Source organism: Dromiciops gliroides, chromosome 4, assembly GCF_019393635.1.
Source record: "Dromiciops gliroides isolate mDroGli1 chromosome 4, mDroGli1.pri, whole genome shotgun sequence".
NCBI lineage: Eukaryota > Metazoa > Chordata > Mammalia > Microbiotheria > Microbiotheriidae > Dromiciops > Dromiciops gliroides.
This window is the reverse complement of record NC_057864.1, coordinates 302,795,156-302,822,287: the sequence shown is the minus strand read 5'-3', so window position 1 is coordinate 302,822,287 and position 27,132 is coordinate 302,795,156. Positions and strand designations below refer to the sequence as shown.

Genomic DNA, 27,132 nt, shown 5'->3' with positions numbered 1-27,132 from the left:
TCTTCTGTCTAAAGAAGTTTTTTTTTTCCAAATATCAGCAGTAGACTGGATTTCTTTTTTTTTTTTTTTGGGGGGGGGGGAATGAGATTTAAGTGACTTGGCCAGGGTCACACAGCTAATAAGTGTCAAGTGTCTGAGCATGGATTTGAACTCAGGTCCTCCTGAATCCAGGGTCGGTGCTTTATCCACTGCGCCACCTAGTTGCCCCCACTGGGATTTTTCTATCACTAAAATCCTCTTAAGCAGAAAACAGTATTATAGAAAACCAAAGTTGTGCATGCAATATGCTGCAAAAGGAAGAGTCAATAAATTATCCTAAATTTTGGACGTAATAATGAAAAATATTATCTTGTATTTAGATTCTTAAATGGAGGTGTGATTCTTTTCAATGGTATATACAGTAAGCCTTCTCATTCCAGGCATCATCTATCCATATCCTCCTGTAAATTCTCTACAGAGAAGCTAACCACTGTAGTAGGAATATACTTCTTGGTCTCCTAAAATTATAAGACTCATTAGGCATGTGGAATGTCCTTCTGTTACCCCTCAGTTTTACCATATGCCTAACCCACATCTTTTCCCAGGCATATTTTCCTTTGATGACATATTTTATGTGACTTATGACACAAAAATTATTTCTTAGTAATATGTTGCAGTCTATATTATACCAACATGTGTCATTTCAATGACCTTTAGAGACCTAGAATTCTATTAAATACTCAAAGATTATGCTATTCCATGAATCACAGGGCATCACCATTAGAATTGTTTAAAATGAATTTGTTCCAAAAAGAAGCTTACTTACCTGAGTCCCCCAAGCAACTAGAGTAACATCACTCCCTTCCTGTAGTACTTCAGCTTGGGACAATGGGATATAATATGGCTCCACAGGCACTTGTTCCACTACACAAATATGGGGAAGGAGGAGGAAAAAAGACAATTTTTCCCTTTTATATTTTCTCAAGGAGATTAAAAAAAAACTTCATCATAAAAAGTCTAAATACATTTATTTCCCTTAAAATAGTATTTTGTCATGTATCAAAACAGAAAAGGTTTGATGATAGACCCATTAATTTTAAAAAACTCCAATATTCATAAAAGATGTCCAATTCACTAAAATAAACTAAATATCCTGTCAAGGTTTTTTGCAAGTACAAAAATTATAAGACAAGGATAATGGAGGAAAAATGTATACTTCAGTATTTTGACTTTTCTTCTACAAAGTCCTGCTCTCAACATGTACATTAACCATTCACACATAGATTTTATGAAGATGAAAATATAGGGAAATAAATAGCTATTGGTGTTCTCTCAGTAACCTTTTTAGGATAATAATTGCATCTGAAATTTTCTCATTCTTTTGGTATCTTCCCTTCTTCAAGAAATATTGACAACTGATGTATAAGTACCTTAAAATTTGATTTTCTGTGGCACAGATTTTTCCACGTTTCCATGGTTAGATACAGATGCTCATTCATCCAACTTCATCTTCCAATAAGCCATTTAATATTCCATAGATATTCTCACATAATTAGGTATCAGAATGCAATATGCTGATAACCAGTTTAATCAACAAGTATCACCACAGAAATACCGTCAAAACTGTTCCATTTTGCATCTATTTTTGGCCTCCTTAAAGTTTCATCTGTAAATGCTTTTGAATTTACAGCTTATGAGTCTCACACAAAGCTTTCCCCAAATTTGTTTTCCCCTCTACTACTTTCAACTACTCTACGCTGATATCTGGACTTGATACTAAAGTGAGGTGATAGAAAGATGATCTGGTACCATGAGTTCAGGTCACCAAGCCCAGATAACTAAAATTTTAGCTGCTAAAAGAACTAGCAACCGCCATTATTAAGACATTATCAGTGACTTTTTTTTTTTAGTTTTTTTTGTTTGTTTGTTTTTTTTAGGCAATGGGGGTTAAGTGACTTGCCCAGAGTCACACAGCTAGTAAGTGTCAAGTGTCTGAGGCTGGATTTGAACTCAGGTACTCCTGAATCCAGGGCCGGTGCTTTAACCACTGTACCATCTAGCTGCCCCTATCAGTGACTTTTTGCAAGACCATGGCAAATAGGAGAGGTCCTTCAAGATTGGGTCATGTAAAATATTCTATCAATTGGAAAAAAAAAGAAGCCCATAAATGATAGACTAGTAAGGCTTACTAATATTCCTGGCAAAATTCTCGAATATATTATGAAAATAATTGTTAGTAAATATATAGCAAAAGAATTGGTGATTATATGACTTAATCAAGAACAAATTACACAAATTATTCAAATTATTCCATACTGAGCAATTTGGAACTATGCCCAAAGAGCTATAGAACTGTGCATACCCTTTGATCCAGCAATACCACTGCTAGGTTTATATCCCAAAGGCATGCTTATCAAATATGAAGATGGTACAAATCTGAGAAAGCTAACTAATGTGTTGGATGACCCAATCAGGATGCAAAAAGATCTTGACAGGCTCCAACACTGGGCCAAATCTAAATAGATGAATGTTAAATTCAAAAGTCAACTTACCAAGTATAAGATAGAGAAAGTGTGACATACAAAAATTTGAGTGAAAAAAAAAGATGTGGGAGTTTTGGAAGACTCTGCTCAATGTGGAGGCACAACCAGATGGCTCAGTGAATAGAGCTCTTAGCCAGGGGTTAGGAAGACAAGTTCAAAGTCAGCCTCAGACACTTACTGAATGACTAAACAACAAGCTCAATGTGAGTTCAGTGTGATATGGCAGGAGAAAAAAAAATAGGATCTCAAACAACATTGGGAAAGGCACAGTGTTCAAAACAAGGGAACTGATTGCACCACTATACTCTACCCTTGTCAGACTACACACAAAGCATTGGGTTCAGTTCTGGGAACATCTTAGAAAGGCTGTTATAGGGCCAACATAAGGTACCAAAAAAAATACTCAATCTGGAGCCAAAGATCTAGCCTCAACTCACATTTATGCCACGTACTACCCATATGACTTTAGATAAGTCCCTTCACCTCTAAGTTTTCTCATCTATAAAAGTGGTAATGGAAATAGATTACTTCTAGTGCTAAATTATAAGTTAAATAGTATATAGGGGCAGCTAGGTAGCACAGTGGATAAAGCACTTCAGGAAGACCCGAATTCAAATCTGGCCTCAGATACTTGACACTTAGTAGCTGTGTGACCCTGGGCAAGTCGCTTAACCCTCATTTCCCCACAAAAAAAAGTATCTAGATGAGGGTAACTTATGTTGAATAACCTTGACATTAACCTGTAAGAGGATCAGCTGAAAGAACTGAAGATGTTTAGCTCAAGGAAAAGAACAGTTAAGAGGGATATGAGAGCTACCTGTTCATTTCTCTCTCTGACTGTCCCTGTCTCTCAGTGTCTGTCTCTCTGTCTCTCTGTCTCTCTCTCTCTCTCTCTCTCTGTCTCTCTCTGTTTCTCCTCTCTCATCTCCAGTATTTCCTTATTTTATTTACTGACTCCTTCCTGGATGCCCCCACTCATTAAAAATACCTTCATTAGATCTCCTATTCCTAAAAGTCTCTGTCTCACCTTTCTTCACCTAAAAGCCTTGAAAAAGCAATCTTTAATCTGTACTTTCATTTCCTTTCCTCTCACTCTACTAAATGCTCTGAAGTCTAGCTTCTGAATTCATCATTCTACTGAAACTATTCTCTCTGCAGTTACCAATAATCTATTTTCATAAGTCAAGAGATCTTAAAATTGCATACAGGGGGTGGCTAGGTGGCATAGTGGATAGAGCACCGACCCTGGAGTCAGGAGTACCTGAGTTCAAATCCAGCTTCAGACACTTGACACTTACTAGCTGTGTGACCCTGAGCAAGTCACTTAACCCCAATTGCCTCACTAAAAAAAAAAATTGCATACAACTTTCCTTGTTAACTATAGCTAGTTATGCCTGCTGGAGGATACAGCTATATACATCAACATGTTAGAAGATTCGCAATTTGAATTTCAGGTCTTCAATCATGATACCTTCAGCATTTCATGCAAATGAATTGTTCTATGATGTGCTAAGAATATAAAATTTCTCAAATTCCCAAATCTATTAAGTTTACCTTGTTACCTAATATTATCTTAAAATAGGATTGCTCAAAAGTACTTTACTCTGACCTGTCCCAGAGCACTACTTTGAATCTGGAGTTGGTATGAAAGATAGATAGATAGATAGATAGATAGATAGATAGATAGATAGATAGATAGATAGATAGATAGATAGATAGATAGATAGATAGATATAGATGGATGGATGGATGGATGGATGGATGGATGGATGGATGGATGGATACACTTGGCTTACAATCTTTTAAAGGGTGAAATTACAACAGTACTTCAGTTATAAGAGCATAACTAAGAAGGGTGTTTCCAGGGAAAGAAACAGTCAACGACAATCTAAAAACTGTGTCCTTTGCTTCCAGGTCCCATCTCCCTATCCTTATCCCCCTAAAAACAAAGCGCCACAGCAGAAAAAAAATCCAAGTTTCTATCTAGAGAATCTAAGCTATAAGGTAAATCAAGTCTCTTATTCTCTATTAAGGTGATAGAACAAAATAGAATAATTGTAAAAATGCAGTTTTTACTTTTTCTAATTTAAAAACATGAAACTCCATGTATAGAATGAAGCAGGGAAATCTGTAAACAGTTCTCTTTTTTATCCTTCTAATAAATAAACTGATAGGATTCTCAGCAACAGGTACCAGATATTAAGATATTAAAATGCTAGGGGGCAGTTAGGTGGCGCAGTGGATAGAGCACCGGCCCTGGAGTCAGGAGTACCTGAGTTCAAATCCGGCCTCAGAACATTGACACTTACTAGCTATGTGACCCTGGGCAAGTCACTTAACCCCAATTGCATCACCAAAAAAAAATATATTAAGATGCTAGATTTCATATTTTCTTCATTCATTCTAGTTCCTATAATTATACATGAATTGTTACCCCCCAAAGAAACCTTTGCAGTGCATGAAGCTAAATGTCACTGTCCTAAAGAGTAAAAGATTCTTCTGAAAAATATATTTGAAGGCAGAGCTTCATTCTACATTTCAACTTGGATGATGATGCTAGAAGATGAAGTAAATTCAATATTTTTATTAAGAGCTTACTGAATGCACAGCAACTATACAAGGTACTATACTGATGATAAAAAATAAGTTAAAGACTTGATTCCTGTTCTGCCATGAGCTAACAAATTAGTGAGAAAATAAATGCTAACTTTGTATGATATAGAAAATTGCTATTATATGTCAGAAAAAGAGAGATTGGCTGGAATAACCAGGGAAAGCTTCAAAATTATTTCTGCAAGTCTTTTTCATAGTCTCTTGTTATTATTGAGGGGAACTTGGTGGTACAGTAGATAGATCACTGGGCTTGGAATCAGGAACTTATCCTCATGAGTTCAAATCCAGTCTCATACAGTAGTGTGACCCTATACAAGTCACTTAAACTTATTTTTCTCAGTTTCCTCATCCATAAAATGAGCTGGAAAAGTAAATGGCAAGATCTTTGCCATTTTGATTGGTACTTTGATTTCTGTGTTCAGAAGTTTGGGGCAATTTTCTTTTATTATTTATGGCATTATGGTGTTGGGGTTTTTTGAATTTCCATGTTCTTCTAGGAGACATGTAACCCTTAAATTTTCTCTGTACATCTTTGCCAAGAAAACCCCAAATAGGCTCACAAAGTGTCAACATAACTAAAACAATTGAACAATGACACCAGAGAAGACTACTAATAGATCCTAACACACTCATTCAGCACCCCTGTCTCAACACCTCCCACACACTGTCAGCAGGACTAACCAAGCTCATTGGGTAGCAATAAAATAACTCTATTGCCTTCAGCCCTCACTCCAAGACTCTAGAAAATTCAAAAGGCAGAAGCTTGCTAATAATGAGACAACAGTGTTGCAACCACAGAACAGAGGGAAAGAGTGAGGAAACTGGGGGTAAGGCATATGCGTGTAAGGACTGTGTCACACTCCATTAAGCCTGAGGGAAAGAGAGTAGAGATTATGATGGCTTTGAGGTCCAAAGCCCAGAGAAACCAGACTTCAAAGAGAAAGAAGTCAGAAAGTAAGCAAAAAAGGACTTCAAGAGTAAAAAAACAAAACAACAACAACAAAAAAAACTAAAATTACCAAGGATCTCAGGAGGAAGAAAATCCAATTAAAGATAAGCCACCAAAGAAAATATTAATAAGAAAGTAAATATGTCTTCCAGATCAGGTAAAAGCATCCAGCTATCTATGAATAAATATCGCAAGACAAAGGAAAATGAACTGATGTCTGATGAAGCAGAAAATCCTGGGGATTCCCAAGAGAACATGGAGCCACAACACAAAATTCCTGAATAGTTTGGCTTAAAAAGAGGAAAAAGATTTATGAAAACAAATTTTGGTAGGATCTACAGAGACAATTTAAGGGTTACAGGTCTCCTGGAAGAACACGGCAAGTCAAAAAACCAAAGACCATAAGGGTATAAATAACAAAAGAAAATTGCCCCAAACTTCTGAACACAGAAATCAAAGTGCCAATCAAAAGAATCCACAGAGAACCTCCAGAAGAAAAAATAAAAAACTCCAAGGCTACAAATTCAGCAACATGGTGCTTAAATTTAATAATGGCACTGAAAAACAACAATCCTTCAAGAGACCATGAGAAAGACTTTCAAAAATAGTTCTGAAGAGGACACCAGCAACCATTATGAACACAGATTCTTTTTTTTTTTTTTAATTTTAGCAGGGCAATGAGGGTTAAGTGACTTGCCCAGGGTCACACAGCTAGTAAGTGTCTGAGGCCGGATTTGAACTCAGGTACTCCTGAATCCAGGGCATGAACACAGATTCTTAACCTCAGAGTCCATTCTTGACTTTTCCCACTCTCTCACCACTACCCCCACATCCAATCAGTTACCAAGTCCCTTTGATCCTTCCTACACAAACTCTCTTGCATCTATCCTCTTTTCTCCATTCACATGGTCATCACCTTATCTCAGGCCTTTATCACCTCTCAACAAGACATTCTAATAGCCTAACAGAAGTATATCTTCCTACTTCCCAGTTTCTCTCCTCTCCAAACCAACGTTTTTCTATCCTTATCTCAGAATACTCCTTATCACAGACACACTATAGTACAATCAAACTAAACTACTAATTGTACCCTGAAGTAAACATGCTATATTTGTACAGGTTGTATTCTGTAACAATCCTCTTGAGGAAATGCACTCTTTCATTTCTGCCTTTAAGAATATATATCCTTGGGGGCAGCTAGGTGGCGCAGTGGATAAAGCACTGGCCCTGGATTCAGGAGGACCTGAGTTCAAAGCCAGCCTCAGACACTTGACACTTACTAGCTGTGTGACCCTGGGCAAGTCACTTAACCCTCATTGCCCTGCAAAAAAAAAAAGAAAAAAAGAAAAAAAAAAGAATATATATCCTTATTATTCATATCAGACTGATTTAAGGTGCCTCTTCCTAGGCAGCTGATGTCTGGCCTGATCTTCCAGTTCTTTATGTTTTCTCCAATCTCAAATTTTCCAAGAGCACTGTCTCTTAGAAAGAAACTTGATCATTCTCTTGTCTCCATCACTCCCTAACTTATATAATAAAAGCAGTGTGTATGCATTGTATTCCCCACCTCCCATAGAAAACTTAAGCTTCTTTAGGCCAGGAAATTTTGCATTTTTTTCACCATATTCCAAACACCTACCATACAGCCTTACATGTCAGAGACACTTGATGAATTTCTTGAATTTAATTTAAGAAGTACACTGTGTGGGACAGCTAGGTGGTGCAGTGGATAGAGCACCGGCCCTGGAGTCAGGAGGACCTGAGTTCAAATCCGCCTCAGACACTTAACACTAGCTGTGTGACCCTAGGCAAGTCACTTCACCCCAACTGCCTCACCAAAAAAAAGAAGAAGAAGAAGAAGTACACTGTGTGCCATTACCAGTGTGCAAACCTGAGTGGTTGGCTATTAGAGGGATAGAAAATTGAATCACTATGGTTGGGCTACATAGTGGGTATTTTAAAAGCCAGAGAAGATTAGTGTTAGTAAGGTGAGCACCAGAAAGCCACCAGCTGAGTGGGTAAAGAATTAAGAATGAAAGCTTTAAGAAGATTAGACGAAATTTAAAAGATTAAAGGAATGGAGTCAGTTAACAATTACATGTGAAAATATTGCACCCACATCTGGCACTGTTTTATATGCCCTACTTGCAACTTCAGTTAAGCAAAAAGAGTACTATACTTGGGGCCAAAAAAACATTGGGCTTAAAATCCATCTATTGCACTGAATACTTCATCAGTGGATTTATTCAGAAGTCACTTTGCCACTTTGCAGCTCGGTTTCAGGATCTGTGAAATAAATTTGTCCTACATACACTCAGAAACACTGAAAGGATTAAATGATATTATGAATAAAATACTACAATATAGAGACAGACATTTTGTTTGTACATAGTTGTTTGCCTTTGTCTCTGCAGTCAGACTGTGAGGTCCCTGAATAAAGGATTTTCATCTTTCTTTGTAACCCCCTCCCCCATCCCCTCCCCCGTGCTTAACACTGTGCACGGCACTTAATAGAGGCTTAATAAATATTTGTTAACTTCCTAAATATCAGTTACTATCTGCATAATGCTTTGCAAATTAATGTGCTATTCAAATGTTAGTTTTTATAATTATAATTTATTCAAATACCATGTATAGATAGAGTCCAAGGACCCAGGCTCAATTGCTGTCAGCTTCATACCATTTGCCATTAAAAGTATCCCTAACTCAAGTCAGCTGCCTATAATATGTAGCTTTTGAAAGTTCGAATTATCTATCACATTCATATTTAACCAACTGACTTAGGTGACTGAATAGAAATTATTTTTTTTATAATCATGATGTTGAAAGTGTTTTTAAGTTGTCACCTTTTTAGAGGATCAAATATTCTTAACCTACCCTTTTACAAAAGAAATATATGCTAATAAAACATGCCAAAACTGCCCTACAGCTACTAAAAATTGCACAGTATTCATCTTAATTAAAAAAACTAAACTCCCTCCAGCTTAAATTTATACATAAGTTTTCTCTTTCCAATTATGCAAAAAACTACTGAAGACCTAGTATTTTCCCAATGATAAAACTCAAGAGATGGATTTTTCAAGATGTAGTATGTAAACACACAACTCAAAGACTCCATTATAATAAAACTAAACTATTCTCCTTCGCAGTGCTTCTAAACAATGAATTCATTACATTTTCTAGCCTCGAGTCAGGAATGGCAATGAAATAATGTTTCTGTAAAATCCATCAAAAATATGCTTTAGTACATTTCCTAATAGGCTGAAAATAATTACAAGCTAAGCACACCTGTCAAAACAAATCACACATTGTTTATTAAATGCCCTAAGATTTCCCTTTTCTCTCAATAATATACAAATTGTGATAATTTTCTTCTTTCACATCAGTGCAAATTAGCAACCCAGTACTATGTTTAAAAACCAATGGCCAGTTTCATCATTTGTGATACACATGACTTCTTTAACTAATTAATTTACTTTCATCTGTGCTTTTCAACAAGGAGCAAGTTAGGCAAATTCACATAAACATGCTTTCTAAACAAAGCTAACTTGGCATCACTTCACTAAAATAAATTAACAGTGAACTAAATGACAGTATTTTACCAAGCTTGTAATTTTCCAGACTAAAGATTAACCTCACTGGTTATGAGCATAAAATTTTAAAAGGAAAAACAATGACACAAGAGAATAAAGAGGGAATATAAATCAGGTATCAGAATTTAGCAAGTTATTGGATATTGTCACCAGATAGTAAGGAAAGATTGAGGTGTTAAAATTGAGATGGCTATGTGATTTTAGGCAATGTTTTAAATGGATATATTTCAACCTTGAAGCTTTTAGTTTCTTAAAGTGTACATACTCTCTCTCAGCCACAGGGCTAAATACATTATCCAGTAGCGGCCACTGGAGCCCAAACACCAGCTGCTGCCACTGCCTAAATACAGAATAAGCAAATGGACAAAGTCTCTGAAACATAGCAACAGGAGAAAATAATTTCAGGGGTAGGAAAGGGAAGCAGGAAGCTGCTGGGTTGCTTTAGGATGCAGGGGCCACCTTTGTTACTCTCTGGTGCCTCCATGTGGTTATTAACATCACAACTTTAGGGAAGCAAAAAAGGATTCTTTAACAAATAAATTAAGGAAAGACTCATGAAAATTTAAAGAAAACAGATTCAGAAAAAAAGATGACACCTATTTTTTTTCAATTTAATCCTCACTACTGGCATTAAGAAGCACTTAAATTAAAAAATATGAAATGAATCACATTTCTAGAATTACTTCATTCCAGCAATCCTTCTAAGATAAGTCATTTCATTGGTAGAGACAGCTCCATCAAAGCAAATCTCAAAAAGCTCAATTTAAGCTTTCATTCTTCTAGCAGAACTTCCCAGTGTAGCCCTAGTCCAAAAACTCATTGGTATGGAACCTTCTTCTTCTTGGTAGAGATCAATGCCCATGCCTATATGAGGTGTGGGGCAGAGCTAACAAGAGCAGAGGAGAGCTTCAAGTAAGTCTCTTCAGTTTTTCTGAGCTCTTCAGTCTTCTCCAAGTTGCTGAATCTCTTCAGTCTTCAGGAGCTTCTGGCTCCCAGATTCAGGAGAGAACATGTATGATACCAATCCACTTCAGGTTGCTAAAGGGAAAATAAGACTTTGGGAAGAAGGGCACATGGAGGGAGCTGGCAGACTCCATCATGGAGATCCCCAGATTGCTATGCTAGAGACTTTGGATTTTCTTGAGTAAGATTTAGAATTTTCTCTTGGTTGAATTCTTACCTCATTCTCAACAGGAGATATCTTTTACTCTGTATTGTCCAGCATATATTCTCATATGTATACTTTCTGATTGCTAACAATTTGGATAACTGGGTTTCTTGGCTAAATGTTACATGTTCATTGTGAAACAGGTATTAGTGGGAAAACCTTGGATATAAAGCTTGAGGCCCCTCTTCTCCCCAATAATCAACAGTAATCAAAAGTTAACATGAACTTGAAAACCTCATCAACAACACTAACAATATTCAAGGGATCAGATGAATAAAATTCTTGCCTGGTAGCTCCTTTCTTTAAGGACAGCAGAATGACCCCCAGCCCCAATCTTCTGCTTTCCCTTGTAGGAGGATTTAAAGTCCCCATTAGGAAAGAGTGGAGGAGAAGAGGCTGGAGATATCTATTCTGCCTCCATTTAAAGAACACAAAATTACCCCCATGCTACATGAGGGGGACAATTCTCACAACACCAGAATTCAGGATCACCTCCACAAAATCATGAAGTATCAACAAAGGAGTTTAGTATAGGTTTTTAAATTCCACTTCTTACATATCACTTTTCCTGACCTTCCCCCCATCCCCATCACCTTATAATATGTATATATGTTATCTCTTCCAATAGAACGTAGGCTCCTTGAGGACAGGCACTATTTATTTTAGGTCTCTGCATCCCCAGGATCTAGTACAGACTCTGGCACATAGTAGGTATTGAAGAAATGCTTGTTTATTGATTTCTAAACAGTTTATGTTGCCATATTTGAACTCAGGAAGATGTCTTCCTGACTCCAGGCTTGACACTATCTACTGTGCCACCTAGCTTCCCTTTCTAAAAATAGTGAAAGTGAATTAAAGTGTAATTTCTAGGAGGTCCAAAGAACAGATTCAGCACTAGAAAGAAGATTAAAGATTATCTTTCTAAACTTCTTATTTTACAGGTGTTAAATCTTGGTCCTAGAGAGAAGAAACCAATTTTCCACCAAAGTAACTAGTAAGGGGCAGAGGTCCTCTGATTCTAAACAGTGTCCTTTCCACTACATCAAGTTCTCCCCTAAGCTTTGGTAAGGTGTATTTTCTTTCTTTCTTTTTTTTTCAGGGCAATGAGGGTTAAGTGACTTGGCCAGAGTCACACAGCTACTGTGTCAAGTGTCTGAGGACGGATTTGAGCTCAGGTCCTCCTGAATCCAGGGCCAGTGCTCTATCCACTGTGCCACCTAGCTGTCCCCCATCTCCCCTAAGCTTTAAGGAAACCATCAATAAATCTAAACTCTCTTGAAAGTGACTGATGATTGAAGTTAACAAGCTCATTCCTTGTAACTCTATTCAAACTAATCTATTTACTATCCTCCACAAACAAAATATTCATTGCTGGCATTTTGTGTGTACCGTTCATTCATCTTCAACCCTATGTCCTTGCTCTCAACTATTTTTTTCTCCTTGCTTCAAAACAGGTTAAAAAGATCAAGTATGTTTTGTGGGGTGGGGCAGGGGAAAAGGGAGGGTAAGTGGGAGTTTCCATATTGGCAGAGGCTAGTATTCTCTTAGCTTGGGCAAATAAAATGTAATAAAAGATACTGCAGACAGAATGAGGTAACACTGGTAAACATGGCTGGGAAAACTACAAATTTTGCCACCTAAATGATTTTTATAGTACTAAAGAGTTATCTGTTTCCAAGGCTGAAATAGTGAAAAAACAGCTATAATATTGTTTTATTACACTAAAATATTAATTTTCTATATAGGAAACTAGAGGTCATAAAGACAAAATCCTTGCCAGACTAATTTACTATACCATAATAAGTATTCAACATGGTAAGTTTCAAAATACTAATATGCTAGGAAGTATTATAAATAATTAAAAACTAGTAATGCAGAAATAAATCATATATTGTTTAGCAAATAGCCCTAGGTTAGAAAATACTAAAGAGCATATTTGGTTTTCTACAGATTAATCTTTCTAGATCTTACTAACATACTAAATTGTACTTCAGCATTCCTTTCATCATTTTAAACAAAACGTAAGATAAAGTGAGTGCATGTGGGGTTGAAATAATTATCAGTTAATAATTCACTATCCTCCAAATAGGATTTAAAAACAGGGATTTTAGAGGCAAAATACTAGGAATATGATACTAAAAGTGTTGTAGTCCCACTATTTAAAAAATTATTTCTCACATACGATCATAATAGATGATTTATGTGGCATCAAGAATGTGATTTTCTTTGAAAAATGCTAGGTACTCACAAGTATCACAAAGCAGCAATACAATTAAAATAATCCACATTTCTATAATACTTTAAGGCTTATAAAATTAACTCCCCCCAAAAAACATATAAAATAAGGAGTATTGTCAAGTCCCATTTTACAAATGAAGAAACCAAATCTGAGAGAATAATGTGACTTGTTAATACAGCTAGCAAGTGTGGGACTGGGAATTCAAATGCAGGTCTCACTGGCTTCCATTTCAACATACCACCCTAATATCACATCTCTGCCTCGCTTCTACCTTAAGAGTTGGTGAGAGTGGCAGAGAGGAGAGCTCTGGTTTCTCTGGAACTGCTTTGAGTATCTTTGGACTCTACATCCTTTTCAGGCTTTGGGAGAGACAGTCACTTCAAGTACTTCTGGCTTTTAGAAAGATGTGAAGAAGCTGACCTGAGAAGCCATCATAGCCCTATCCCCACTGTACTAGTGACTTGGGGAATTTCCTGTTGGGTGAGATGTAGAATCCCGTCCCCCCTCTCTCTTAGTTGAGCTGAGTTACCTCACTCCCATTGAGAATGGGGAGGGAAGGAAAAAGGAAGAAAGAAAAAAAGAGACAGAGACAGAGACAGACAGTGTTAAGTCAATAAATCTGTGCTAACATTCATGTGAATACTCCCTCCAGCACATCCATACTTGCTCACTAAGAATCTTACCCATATCTTCCCATAAATTCTATTTAAGGGGTCTATCCAATGAGATTGGAATTTTCCTCTGGGTTTCTTATCATTACATATTTATCAGTGTAGTGCCTAGGCTATTCACTTGTTATCCTTTGCTCTCTAAATGACCAACCTATGTCTTTTTGTGGTTATGTCTCTGATAATCTCTTTTATGTTATTAACACTTTGTTAACATGCTCGATCCTAGATTTCAGTTATTTGGCTTTCAAATTGGTTTTGGTTTTTCCCATTCATTAATTTGCCAAAGTTTAAACTGAATCCTTTCCCATACAGTACACGTGTTTTACTTGGCCTTTTTCTATTAAGTTTTTTTCCCCAGTCCCTTTCTAATTATTTCCTTTTCTTAAGGGGTTGTGATATCTATCTATAGTTTTGCATGTCATTCTACTCAGTATGTATTCCTTATTCCAGGTCATTAGTAAAGTATTAAAGAGCCAGTTCCAACAATATTATTCTGGGTCCCATTAGAAACTTCAGGAGATAAAATCCAAAATAATTGCTACTCCATTGTTTTCAACTAATAAAATGGAGAATTCTATCACTTATATTACCATGCATGCCAACTTAACATATGAACACTGTAGGAATACTGGTAGTAAGTACAGTTCCCATGAAGCTAATGGAAACTAAGTTTCTAAAATGCATATGGGGGAGGGGGCAGCTAGAAGGCACAGTGGATAAAGCACTGGCCTTGGATTCAGGAAAACCTGAATTCAAATCCTGCCTCAGACACTTGACACTAGCTGTGTGACCCTGGGCAAGTCACTTAACCCTCATTGCCCCACCAAAAAGAAATAAATAAACAATTTAAAATGCATACAGGGACTCCATGTCTTCTGAAATACCCTGCAAGTAGAGGAAACTAGCAAGAATTTGTCTAGTAGTCTGTGGAACTTATGAGGAAAAAGCAACAATAAATTACTTGCCTTCTAAATTATGTCCATTAGAAAGACACTAATAATACTTTAGCTATTTTTATTTTCAGGAGTATCTATTCCCCAAATACTAAGGATATCTAGGTGAAAGAAGAGAATAAAGAAAATCTTGTCTGCCACAAAGAAGCCTCATCAGGAAAATTCTTAAGTAGTCACAGAGTACCATTGAATAACCTGACTAGCATCTTCCATTTTTCAAGAAAACTCAAAAAAATAAAATAAAATAAAATAAAAAACTTACAATTCTGAGGTTTTAAATGTCATCTCGTCTTGATTATCTATAATAACTAAAAGGATAAAGAAGTACAGATATAATTAATAATGTACCTAGTCAGTTTCTTATTGTCAACATTAATGGAAGAGCGGTTGTTGTAATCCAAAAGGCTAATTCCATTTTTTTTTAAAGTCACCTATGAGAAGCATCATGTTAGAGTAGATAAAGAACAGATTCAATCAGGAAGATTCAGCTTCAAACCCTACCTCTGTAACTGATCCCTTGGTGAGTCAATTAACCTCTCAGTGTTCCAGACAACTCTCTAAGATTGTAAGTTATAGAGCAGGTGACAATCTGCACAACTTTGTTGAATTTCTGAGCATTCCCTGTATAAATGAAATCATTTACCCAGGGTTTTTTAAAATTACTTACATCTATAATTTAGTATATGATATTATTATCATAGCAAAAAAATCTACCTTAGAAATTATATTTTTGTTTAGGATAATGTTAAAATGTACATTTCTTTTCATAACATTTATAACAGGGAAAGGGAAACCAGCTGAGAATTAAATGACAGTGGAGAAACCTAGGAATTAAATACCTTACAGATAATTAACAAAATAGACAAATGAAACTAGACAATCAATTTTGGGATAGCAGACACAGAGACATATGTTCTGACATAAATACAGATACTACTTCTTCTATATGTATAGACTTTTTAGCTAGTCCTAATATCAGCACCTAAAAGGGTAGAGATATGTTGGACACAGGAAAGCAATAATATAACTAAAAGCAGCACTTCAATATTCAAAAAGATCTATGATATCATAAGTGCAAGCATGGCCTACACCAGTGTAGATCACAACTTCTCCAAATATTATTACTAATGGGTTTACAATGAGTTTGGCCAGCACTTGGTGGTGATGAACCTTTCCTAAGTAAGCAGATTTAGTCCTAGATCAATATAAGGGTTTGGCTTTTTTTTTCAGTTTTATTGAAACTGCTGGAGTTTATACTTCTCTTGCATAGACTTTAAGAACTCAAGTCCACTACTATCCCCTGATGAGATGTCATAGTAGTAGTAAATATAATATTCCATTTACTGGGAAGAAAAGATCCCTCAAAAAAGTAAAACTAATTAGTGGCAGAGCTGAAACAAAAAACAAGTTTTCTAAATGCTAGCCCTACATACTTCCCATTATAACCCCAGATATCATCTCAATCTGAAAATATGTAAGAAAATCTCAACATGAAGAAAATACCTTCAATATATTTAATATTAGGTAATTTCTTAGTACCTGTAAACAAACATATGTCTTCCCAATAGAATAGCAAAGAAAATGGATTTTCCAAATATACACAAATATCACTCATTCATATGGGATTCTTTTTTCAAAAGTACCTCTCTCATAGTGATTTAGAAGATATTACTAATTTATAACACCTTGGAACAATTTTACACTGTATAAATTGTAGATAAACAGTTATTAGATGGAAATATTAGCAAAATGCTAAAGCACAGAACACAAAGGTAAAGGGGCATTCCTTCAACTGGAGCCAGTCTACTTGCCCCTGGAATTTACTCTAAACAGGGTTCAAGGCCTAGTCCACACATAGCACCAATGAGAGAAGGCTAAGGACTCCCAGCTTCAAGGGTCTGTGTAGCAGGCAAGAGGGGCAGAGTAAAAAATCGAGAAAGGAAACCAGAAACTAATGACTGGGAATATAAAAGAAAAGCTGAATGACCAAAAGACCAAGGCAAAATGGCTCAATGAAAATGCCTAGCTCACAAGCTTTATGGATTAACAAGGAGACATATAAAGAAAAAAGAATGAGGCTAGAACATATGAACAAATATTGTAAGTTAAAGGAAGGTGAAACAAAACTCCCCTATGAAAAAGAAAATTTGGTAAATTCCTCAGAGATCACAAGGTAGCAACAAGAAAAACTACAACTGTTCAAAAGAGAAATCAAAATTTTAAAAGAACATCGGAATGAAATGAGAAATTAATGTGATTAGAAAATAATTAAGTAAAGTACACAGAACATGTCAATCAATCAATAAACATTTATTAAGCACCTACTTTGTACCAGGAACTGTGCTTTGTGAATGTGAATATAGACCAAATAAAAAAAAAAAAGCAGATCACCACCAGAGAATATCTCCATAGTGGAAACTCCAAAGCATGTATTGATTAAATTTTACAATTTTTGAAACAAACAATTCATATAAGCAGCCAAGAGAAAAATCTTCAAATTTTTTTCCTTCATATTTGATAATCTTTTCTCGGCTTATTCCACCATCATAAGATATCTAGGAAAAGTCTGGTCTAGTATACATCAAAAGCAAAGGAGTTCGAACGTGGATCCAATATAATATATCTTGAAAACCTCATCCTAATCAACATAAAAAAAAGACCTTCAAAAAAAGAGAAAGTTTTCAGGCATTTCTAAAAAAATAAATGGAATATTCGACCTGAAATCAATTCTTTCAAGTCTATTGTTTGAGAAAGAAAAAGAAAAGAAGCTAAGGGGTAAAAAAGAGCAAAAAGGAAATATGAAGCGGGGAAAGATTTAATGAACTAAAGGTTTAAGAGAAACAAAGAATCATGAGAAAGGAAAGAGGAAGAGTAGAATGAATATTCCAAGGACTAAATTCTGTGACCTCACCTGTCCCTACTCCCTCGTTAATTGGAATAATTATCTTTTCTGTGAAATTTACACCATTAGAAAATGCACGAACAGAGAGAGGAGGGCAGAAACAGAAGGGAAATAGATATCATCTTCCATTACCATACCCTCTCCATAGTTGAAGAGATGGGGATAGTAATTCAAAACTCCAACAAGAGACTAGAAGAACGAGTATAAAAATAGTGGACGATAGGGGGAATGGAATGGATAGAGTTGGAGGTGGGGAAAAGAAAGGAAGTGATGCCACTATCCAATATTCCCAGGAGTAGAAAAGGGCAAGTAAAGTGACACAGTGGATAGAGTGGCAGGCTTGGAGTAAAAAAAAAAACTCCTCTTCTAGAGTTCAAATACAGTCTCAGACACTTAGTAAGCTGTGTGACCCTGGGCAAGTGATTTAAACCTGTTTGCCTCAGTTTCCTCATCCATAAAAAGATCTAGGAAAAGAAACAGCAGACCACTCTAGTATCTTTGCCAAGAAAACCCCAAATGGGGTCAAGAGTCAGACATAACTGAACAATAACATGAGCAGGAAGGTTTATGGTCTAAGAAGTTACCTGACTTTCAGAGGATCATACAACCAGTAAGTATCAGAATTTGAACCTACTTCAAGTCTGAGTGGCCTCCAACTTCTCTGGTAAAAATTTAGATGATGATTTCAAGGCTTTCACTCATTCAATTTCATATAGCATTAATGTGTATATTTGCAAGAAAAACATATTAAATGCAATTACGTTTCTAGGCCAGAAGTCAGACTATGCTATAAACTGCCATTGAGTTACAAACAAAAAAAAAAAGAAGAAACTAGTAAAAAAATAGGAAAGATGGGAAGATTTTAAGCTTTATGAAGCAAGGAGGAAGAAATGGGCTAAACAAGTACTAACTACATTTTCCTAAATAAATGATCCTTACATATACATCCCAGCCATAGTATTATTTAAAAACCCAGCTTCAAAACTTGGCTTTACTCTTCAATATACAATGTGTTCCGTAAATCAATTTTTCTCTTTTGACAAGTAACTAAAGAATCTCCCTAAACCTGCCAAGGCCACTAAACACATATATGAGAGCTGTTTTCCTCCTAGATGTTTCACAACCTTTTGGCAGCCAACATGTTATAACTAGGAGATGCTAATTTCAAACAAACATTTAGCTGACATCTCCTCAGAATAGGCTCATTTAATTAATCCCAGCACTGACTATTTAAAATATTAGAATTTTGTTTTGTTCTTTTATTCAAATGAGTTATTTAATGATATTGGATATCCATCCACTATCTTTTGCATATTTATTTAAATAGATAGATTTTTATCCTCTCTAGCTATCAAATATGACTTTGTTATCAAAGGTTAGTGAAACAGTCTTCCAGTTTTTACCACTTGTTTATGCCTAGTTCAACAAATATACTCATTTTTCCTTCCCCAAAGCCTTAAAGTTACACTTTATTCTAACAAAAATTACTTGTAGTTATCAATTTTCCTAAACTTAGTCTTTGATAAAATTATACCAGTAAAATTACCAACATTAGTTGGCTAATTTCCAACACAAGTAAAAAAAAAAAACCCACAATTCCCCTTCAAATTTCCTTCTGTTGTGAATTCTGCAATTTCTCATGTCAAACAAGCTTACAATTACCAATTCTCATTTTAACTTGGGGCTTTCCAGTGTTTTGTTTTTCATTGAGCAATAGCTTCTCAGATTAATAATTAGAAATAAGGTAACTGATTGACATTAACAGATTTTACACATATTTGGTAATATGTCTGACCTTTTGGCAAAAGCAACTTACTTTTCTCAAGTTTTTAAAAATTTAAGAGTAACTAAGGAAAGGAATGATAACAGACCTCTATACCACTGTTTTTAATTTCTCATTAAATCTTCAAATTTGATAATCTATATTTTGCCAGGGAAGGTGCATGTTAATAAGCAATGCCTACAACAGATAAGAAATTGAAAATTTCATGAGTGATTTAAATTATCTAATTTGGATAAATCCCACTTATTCTCCACAGAGACCATTGCTAATATTAAATTTCCTAGTTTTTATTGAATAAAGTACATTCAATGATATCAAACAAAATCAGATCAAATAATCTAAGAAGCTATTTCCCCACCACTCACTGTTAAGTGTAATGATCTTTTTAAACTTAAAACTTGTTTTCTTGTGTCTGGTATCATTATAAAAGCTATGCAATAAGGCCATTTTTATTCTCTTCATAACATAAGAATCTATGTATAATTAATATTTTTCCTGCAAAACATCCTTGGAACTATTAATACTTGCCTGAAAGTGTAATTTGAACACTGGAAAGAAGACTAAACAAAGCTTTTAGTCTTATCTACTTTGTTACTATAACAACCACTACTGAAAGTCAGATTTACTGCTACATCACTGATGTCATATTTGTTCAATTAAATGAAAGTGAAAAGGTCAAAAGACATATCAAAATAGCTTCTCCACAAGATGCCTAGATTTTATAATGTCATGCTGACTCATTTTCTCCTTTGATTCATAACCATTTTCTATGCTTGCCACTGTACAAACAACTTTTTTTAAAAAACTAATTTCTTGTCACCTAAATATTTTCTAAACAAACCTTTGACATTTTTAGGTAACAGGCATCAAATCATATTTTCAGCATCGCAACACATCAAAAAATTGTCACTCTATTGTTATTTGATTGTTAAATCTAAATCACACGGTAACAACTCTTTTTAAGTTTTTATACATTTCACATATGTAACAACAGAAAGTACGTTACTTAAATAATTTTTTTACTTTACAAAAGAAACTAGAAAAAACTACCCCTGAGATTGTGAATAAATATGACTACTAACCATTAGCAAATGTACGTTTGAGTGACATAAAAAACATATACTTATTTTCTATTTGGAAAGAACACAAAAACTCAACTTTCCTGCAGTTTCTCCTGTAACTTAGTTGATATTAAAATGTGTAATAAATATTCTCTTTTGTATCAAATGTAAATATATAATCACTCAGTAAAGAAATACTTCTACCATTTACATTTGATTTTTTACATATATTGCTTGATTTTTTCCATTGCATCATGATTAATTTACCTCAGTTGAATTGAAGAAATGCCACAAATACAGTGTGAAATAGTTGAAGTTTACATTCAACTCCTTTACATCCAATTTAACCCCTTTTCTTTTGTCCCCATGACCCATTGCTCACTGGTAAACTAAATTCCAACATTCTGAACAAGTTTGTTCTTCTGGGGAAGTACTCCATTCTCCAAAAATGGTCCACATTCCTTATCTTCTTCCCGTCCACACCTGCCATCAAATTTCCCATTCTCTCAAGACAGCTGATAAAGAGACTACATGGTGTAGAGAGCCCAAGTGTCAAACATGTGGCTCATTGCAGCCTGCAACTGAGTCCATTAAAGTAATTGAAAAATATCCAACAAAATAAATAAGAATATAATAGAAAATATATAATATTATATATGGTTTTCTAAGTCGCCATGTGACAGGGATGTTTATATTTGGTTTAGTAGTCCAATTCTATTTAAGTTTGATACCACCAGTGTAGAGAGTATTGGATTTGGTCAGGAACACCTGAGTTTAAATTTCACTTAACTAAACTAATTTACACATAGGTACAAATGACTAATAATGTTCTGATTTTCTGAGAGCTATTGTACATCTTGGGGACAGTGTCAATCTAATCAAATAGATCTCAAATGCTCAAATTTTAGCAAACCTATAATAATCTAAGGAACCTCTGAAATGCCAGAACTCTTCAAGGATTGAAGTCTTCCAGGCTTTCTCCTAAAGCCAGCTATACACCCGATTTCTAAGGGACAGCCTTCATTCTGAAATCCCCTTAATACAGTTGATGCCAATGAAAAAGTCCCTCATAAAAAACTTATCCTACTTTTAAAATGAAACTAGAGAGAATACCACATTTCCTAAGTCTATATAGATGTATGTGCATATATGATATCATTTACATATAATATTATTATATTTCAATGAAATTCAATTCAATGGTGATTAGATACATACCATATATTAAGGACTACAATATATCGCCATGGTGTCAAAAATGAAAGAGCCCCTCTCCTTAAGAAACATTATTAAGTCAGATCATACACACACACACACACACACACACACACACACACACACACACACACACACACACTTAAAAAGGAAGCAAATCTGAAGAAGGCAAACAACAAGGGGTTGAACCTGGGCTAAATTTGAAGAAAGATTGTATTCTAAGTACAGGAGACAAGTTGTAATAAGGTCTCTGACCATAATGTTGAGTTTTGGCAAATAGCTAGCAATCTTATTTGACTGGAATGTAAAGTTGAGACCTCAAAACACAACCTTACAGATCCTTTGTGACCCTGACAGTCACCAGTCACACTGAGAAGCTACCCTGCATCTGAACTAGTGAGGCCATTTTCCTACTGAAGCAGCCAAGTGCTACAGTAGACAGAGCACTGAGCCTAGAATCAGAAAGCCCAGACTTCAAATCCGGCCTCAGATACATACTAGCTGTGTGACCCTAGACAAGTCACTTAACCTCAGTGTATTCAATTGCAAAATGGGAGAAATAATAGCACCTACCTCACAGAGTGGTTGTGAGGATCCAAAGAGATATTTAAAAAGTACTTAGCACAGTGCTGGACACATTATTAGACAAAAATAAATTATTTTTCCCCCTTCCTATTGCCCTCAGACTCTGACTGCCTGACCTACAGTTCTGGAGTGAATGAAGCCATTTAGTGTAGTTTTTCATTGGAATTCTTGATCATTATGCACTTAATCACTCTAGTGTAAACTTCAAGATTTTGCTGGAGAAAGTACATGGGACCTAGATGGAGGAGTAAGAGGGTGGATGGAATTTGCCTTCTGTTCAAGCAGTCACCTTGGCTGGAACTCCCTTGTTCTTCTTCATTTCCACTTTTTTCACTTAATTCATTTTCATTTTCATTTCCATTGAGATTCGAGACCTTTTGTTCCTACAAATGAATTGTTATTTTTTCTTGCTCTATAAAGTACCTCCTTGAGTGTTATATTGGAATGGCAAGAGCTATGTAATTTTGCATTATTTTGGCATGTATCAACCATTAGCAATAAAGAGCCCTCTAATTAGTTAAATAATTTCTTATTTCTTTAAAAAAAAAGTTTTGCAACTCTATATAATCTTGAATGTGTCTTAGCATGCTGACTGCCAAATATTTTATGCATTTTGCAATAATTTTGAATGAAATTTCCTTTTCTCTTATTTCCTCCTTGACTCTTTTTCCCATACAGTTATACTATCATTGATTGTTATGGATTTATTTTGTATCTTGCTAACTTGCTGAAACAATAGTCTCACCTTCTTTGCAGGTTCTCTGGGATTTTCTAAGTAAATCATCATATTGGTCTCAAATAGGGATAATCTTGTTCAAGCTTTTATGTTTGTTTTACTTGTATTCCTATCATTAGCACTCATAATTATGTCAAATAGTAGTGCGGAGAAGAGTTTTACTTTTTTTCCTATATTTATTGGAAAAGTTTCTAATAGTTCACCAAAGAAAATAATATAGGTTTCTTTTATTTTGACTTTTTATATTATATTAAATATTATTCTTCTATATCTGTGCAACATAGGGTTCTTAGTGTAAATTAGTGTTATACTTTTTTTTCAAAAGCCTTTTTCTCCATTTATTATAACAATGGGGCTTGGGTGTTTTTTAATATAATTATGTCAACTTTTCCTAATGTTGAATTATTCTTGCATCCCTGATATGAACACACAGAATCACAGAAGTTGAGAGGTGGAAGGGACCTCAGCAGCCATCTAGTCCAAAACACACACACACACACACACACACACACACACACACACACACCCTACTGCAACATACTTAAGTGGTTCTCCAAGGAAGCTGTTCCCCTTCAGGCCAGTCCCAAACTGTAAGGAAGGCTTTCCTGACATTAAGTCTAAATTGCCCTCTGCAACTTCTGGCCATAGGTCCTGAATCTGTCCTGTGGGACCAAACAGAAAAATGCAATCCCTTCTCTAGTGACAACCCTTCAAATGCTTGAACACAGGTTTTGTGTTGCCCCTGAATCTTCTTTTCTCCAGGTTAACCATGTCCAGTTCCTTGAATGGATCTTCATATGTCATGAAATCAAGGCACTTAATACTCCTGCTTGCCCTCCTCTGAAAATTCTCAACCTTGTTAATCCTTCTTAAACTATGGCACCCAGAAACAACAGCATGATGACATATTTTTACACTGTTATACCCATCTTAGAACAAAAGTCCTCAGTGATTTGGAAGAGAATCAGGTACATAAGAAAATGGTCTCAGCTATTAACTACTATCTGTTAATATGAATAAATGAGAAGTCAGAACAACTTGGAAGTTCTCCTGAGAACTATTAAGGAATATTTGAAATGTACATCTTTTGTTTTTATTAAGTTGTCATCTTGAATACTGTCATAACTGGAGAAATGACTATTGTTCCATTTTTGTTCATTTTTTTCTTTTATTAAACATACTACTCCTGCTATAGTCTGTGAGGGACAAAGTACAGAGTACTCTATAATTTCCTTGTTCCTGGAAGCTTTGCCCCTCCTAATGGAGCTCCCCATTGCATCAGCTTTCAATTGAACATGTTATGCACTAAAATATTCAGATCCTTTCAAGAACTGTCTAGCCAAGTGTCCTTAATCTTATATTTATAGGATTGTTGGTTTTTGTAACCAAACTACAAGACTTTTATATTTATCCCACTTTATTTTTCTCTTATTAGATTCAGTCAGCCTAATGTTCTCTCCCTGCCAATGTCTTTTTAGATACTAACTCTGCCAACCACAGTATTTGATGGCATCTGCAAATTTGATGAGAAAACTTTTATCCAAATCATTGATAAAAATGTTAAATGTTGGGGCAGCTAGGTGGCACAGTGGATAAAGCACTGGCCTTGGATTCAGGAGGACCTGAGTTCAAATCCTACCTCTGACACTTGACACTTACTAGCTGTGTGACCCTGGGCAAGTTACTTAACCCCAACTGCCTCACCAAAGAAAAAAATGTTAAATGTCCAGGGAAATGAACAGAACCAAAAAAACAATTTAGACAATAACAAGAAAAAATTTAAAGACAAAGTCTTTGAAAGATTTTAAAAGACTGATCAATGCAATGACTACCCATGACTACAGAGAACCAATGATAAGGAATGTTATCTGCAGGTGACTTTGGATAGAGAATGAGATATACATTTTTAGACATGGTTAAAGTGGGAATTATTTTTTGCTTGACAAAGTATATTTGTTACATATTTGTTTCTTTCTCCTCCCTCCATAGGCGGAATGGGAAGGAGAAAAATGCTTAACTAAAAACACTGAAAGGAAAATGCGCTAATTGAACATAAAGAAATAATTATTTGTTTATTTGTTTTAAAACATCACAGAGCTAAGGGAAAACCACTGAGACACTCCATTATAGACCTAATGCCATTCTGACACTGAAGCATGAGCAATTAATTACTGTTTGAGCACCACAATCTAAAAAATTCTGAATCCACATGATTGTTATTAGCATTTCATTCAGGGTTTCTTAACCTTTTTTGCATTATGACCTTGATGTTTGCAGTCTGTTAAAGTCTATGGACCCCCTTCTTATCATCATCATCATCATCATGGTTGCATAAAATAAAAGACAGATTACAAAAGAAACCAATTATATTAAATAAAGTTATCAAAATATTTTTAAAAACAAATTCACAGAACTCAAAGTAAGAGTCTGATTTATTCCATCTCTTTCCATTTTCTCCATAAGAACCTCCAAAACTTGATAATAGTGAGTAATTTTTGGATATATTACTATAGTCTTCTGCCTCAACATTCATTAGTGATAATGAATTAGAGTTCTCTTTCTTTGATTTACCCCCTGCTTGGTTTAGAATTAAGACCACACTTCTCCCATTTAAAAAAAAAAGAGAGAGAAAGAAAAACCTGACACAATATTTTCTTTCTTCAATTTTAAGACTAATACATAAGCATAGGTATTGATTGGTTGCTCTTTAAACCTTTAAAAGAATTCTACTATAAATCTATATGTAACAGGATCCACCCCCTTTGACTTAATAAAGTTCATTTTCTAAGATTCTTCTATTTAAGAAAACTATTTCATAATCTATTAACTTAAGTATTTTATTTTTTGTAGTACCCATTTCTTTTAAATTTTTGGTTCTCATAACAAATAACTGTGTAAAGTTGCGATAATTCTTTTTTTTTAAACTTCTTCCATATTTGTTGTAATTTCCAAGATTATGATGGTAAAAGTGAACATGATTATGACTCCATTATGCATCTGCTGCCCTGTTTGGTTTCAATTCTTTTTTTATAATTTTTTTTTTTTGCAGGCAACGGAGGTAAAGTGACTTGCCCACGGTCACACAGCTAGTAAGTGTCAAGTGTCTGAGGCCGGATTTGAACTCAGGTACTTCTGAATCCAGGGCCGGTGCTTAACCACTGCGCCATCTAGCTGCCCCCTGGTTTCAATTCTACAGAAAAAGATGCTCTTCCCTACATAAACTCATTATTTCTAAACTCACCAGCATGTGGCTAACTTCTTGATTGACACCATCTCCCTCAAGGTCTCCAATCTGATTGGAGGACTGGAAGGCAGAATAGCAAACTCTTCCCAATGCCTTCCTTTATAGAGGGCAGAAACTGGACTCTCAGACCACTCCATTTTGCATCTGCTGTCCTGTCTGGTTTCAACTCCACAGAACAAGATAGCTGCATTTGTTGGCTATCCTCAGTTATACCATGCTATTTCTCTAACCCCACTCTTTACTGCTTCTTTGCGTGTATTGTTTCCACCTTTAAATTATAAATTCATTGAGGGCAGGGATTGTCTTTCTTTTTATTGCACTGGATTGGATTGTTACATGAGTTTTCATGGTCAAACTCCTAGAAAAAAAATGTTGAAACTCATTGCCTGCTCTTTTCACCCACTTCTCTACCCTTTACAACCTAGTTTTTAACTTCATCACTCAACTGAAATTACTTTCTTGAAAGTTATCAATCTCTTATTTCAAAAATATCAAGGCCCTTTCCCAGACCCCATACTTAACTCTCTGCAGCACCTCACACTGATGTCCACATTTTCCTCTTAGATGCTTTATCTTCTCTAGGTTTTCATGATATTTTGTTCTTTTGGTTTTTCCTCTACCTATCTGACTGCTACTTTAGAGTATGCGTTTCTGGTTCACCATCCATATAATGCACATTAATTATAGGTATATAACAAAGCTCAATGTTCTAGTCCCACTTTTCCTTTCTCTCCATTCTCTCATTGGATGATTTTATCACCTCCCCTAACTCCTAGATCCATATATGTTGTCCTAGTCTCTCTCCTGAGTTACAGCCCTGAATCTCCAACTGACTATTAGACATTTCAAACTGAATATCCCACAGATACCTCAGATTAAACATGTCCAAATTGAACTC

At 35.4% G+C, this 27,132-nt stretch overlaps 1 protein-coding gene across 2 annotated transcripts in view; it reads right to left on the bottom strand.

Annotated features, from left to right (window-relative positions):
* The window catches only part of BCKDHB (branched chain keto acid dehydrogenase E1 subunit beta), a 284,101-nt gene that overhangs the window by 183,334 nt on the left and 73,635 nt on the right, over positions 1–27,132 (bottom strand). For both annotated transcript variants that reach the window (XM_043963534.1, XM_043963533.1), the window contains exon 7: positions 806–903. In XM_043963534.1, the coding sequence (XP_043819469.1) occupies positions 806–903 (98 nt within the window). The remainder of the gene's footprint in view (positions 1–805; positions 904–27,132) is intronic.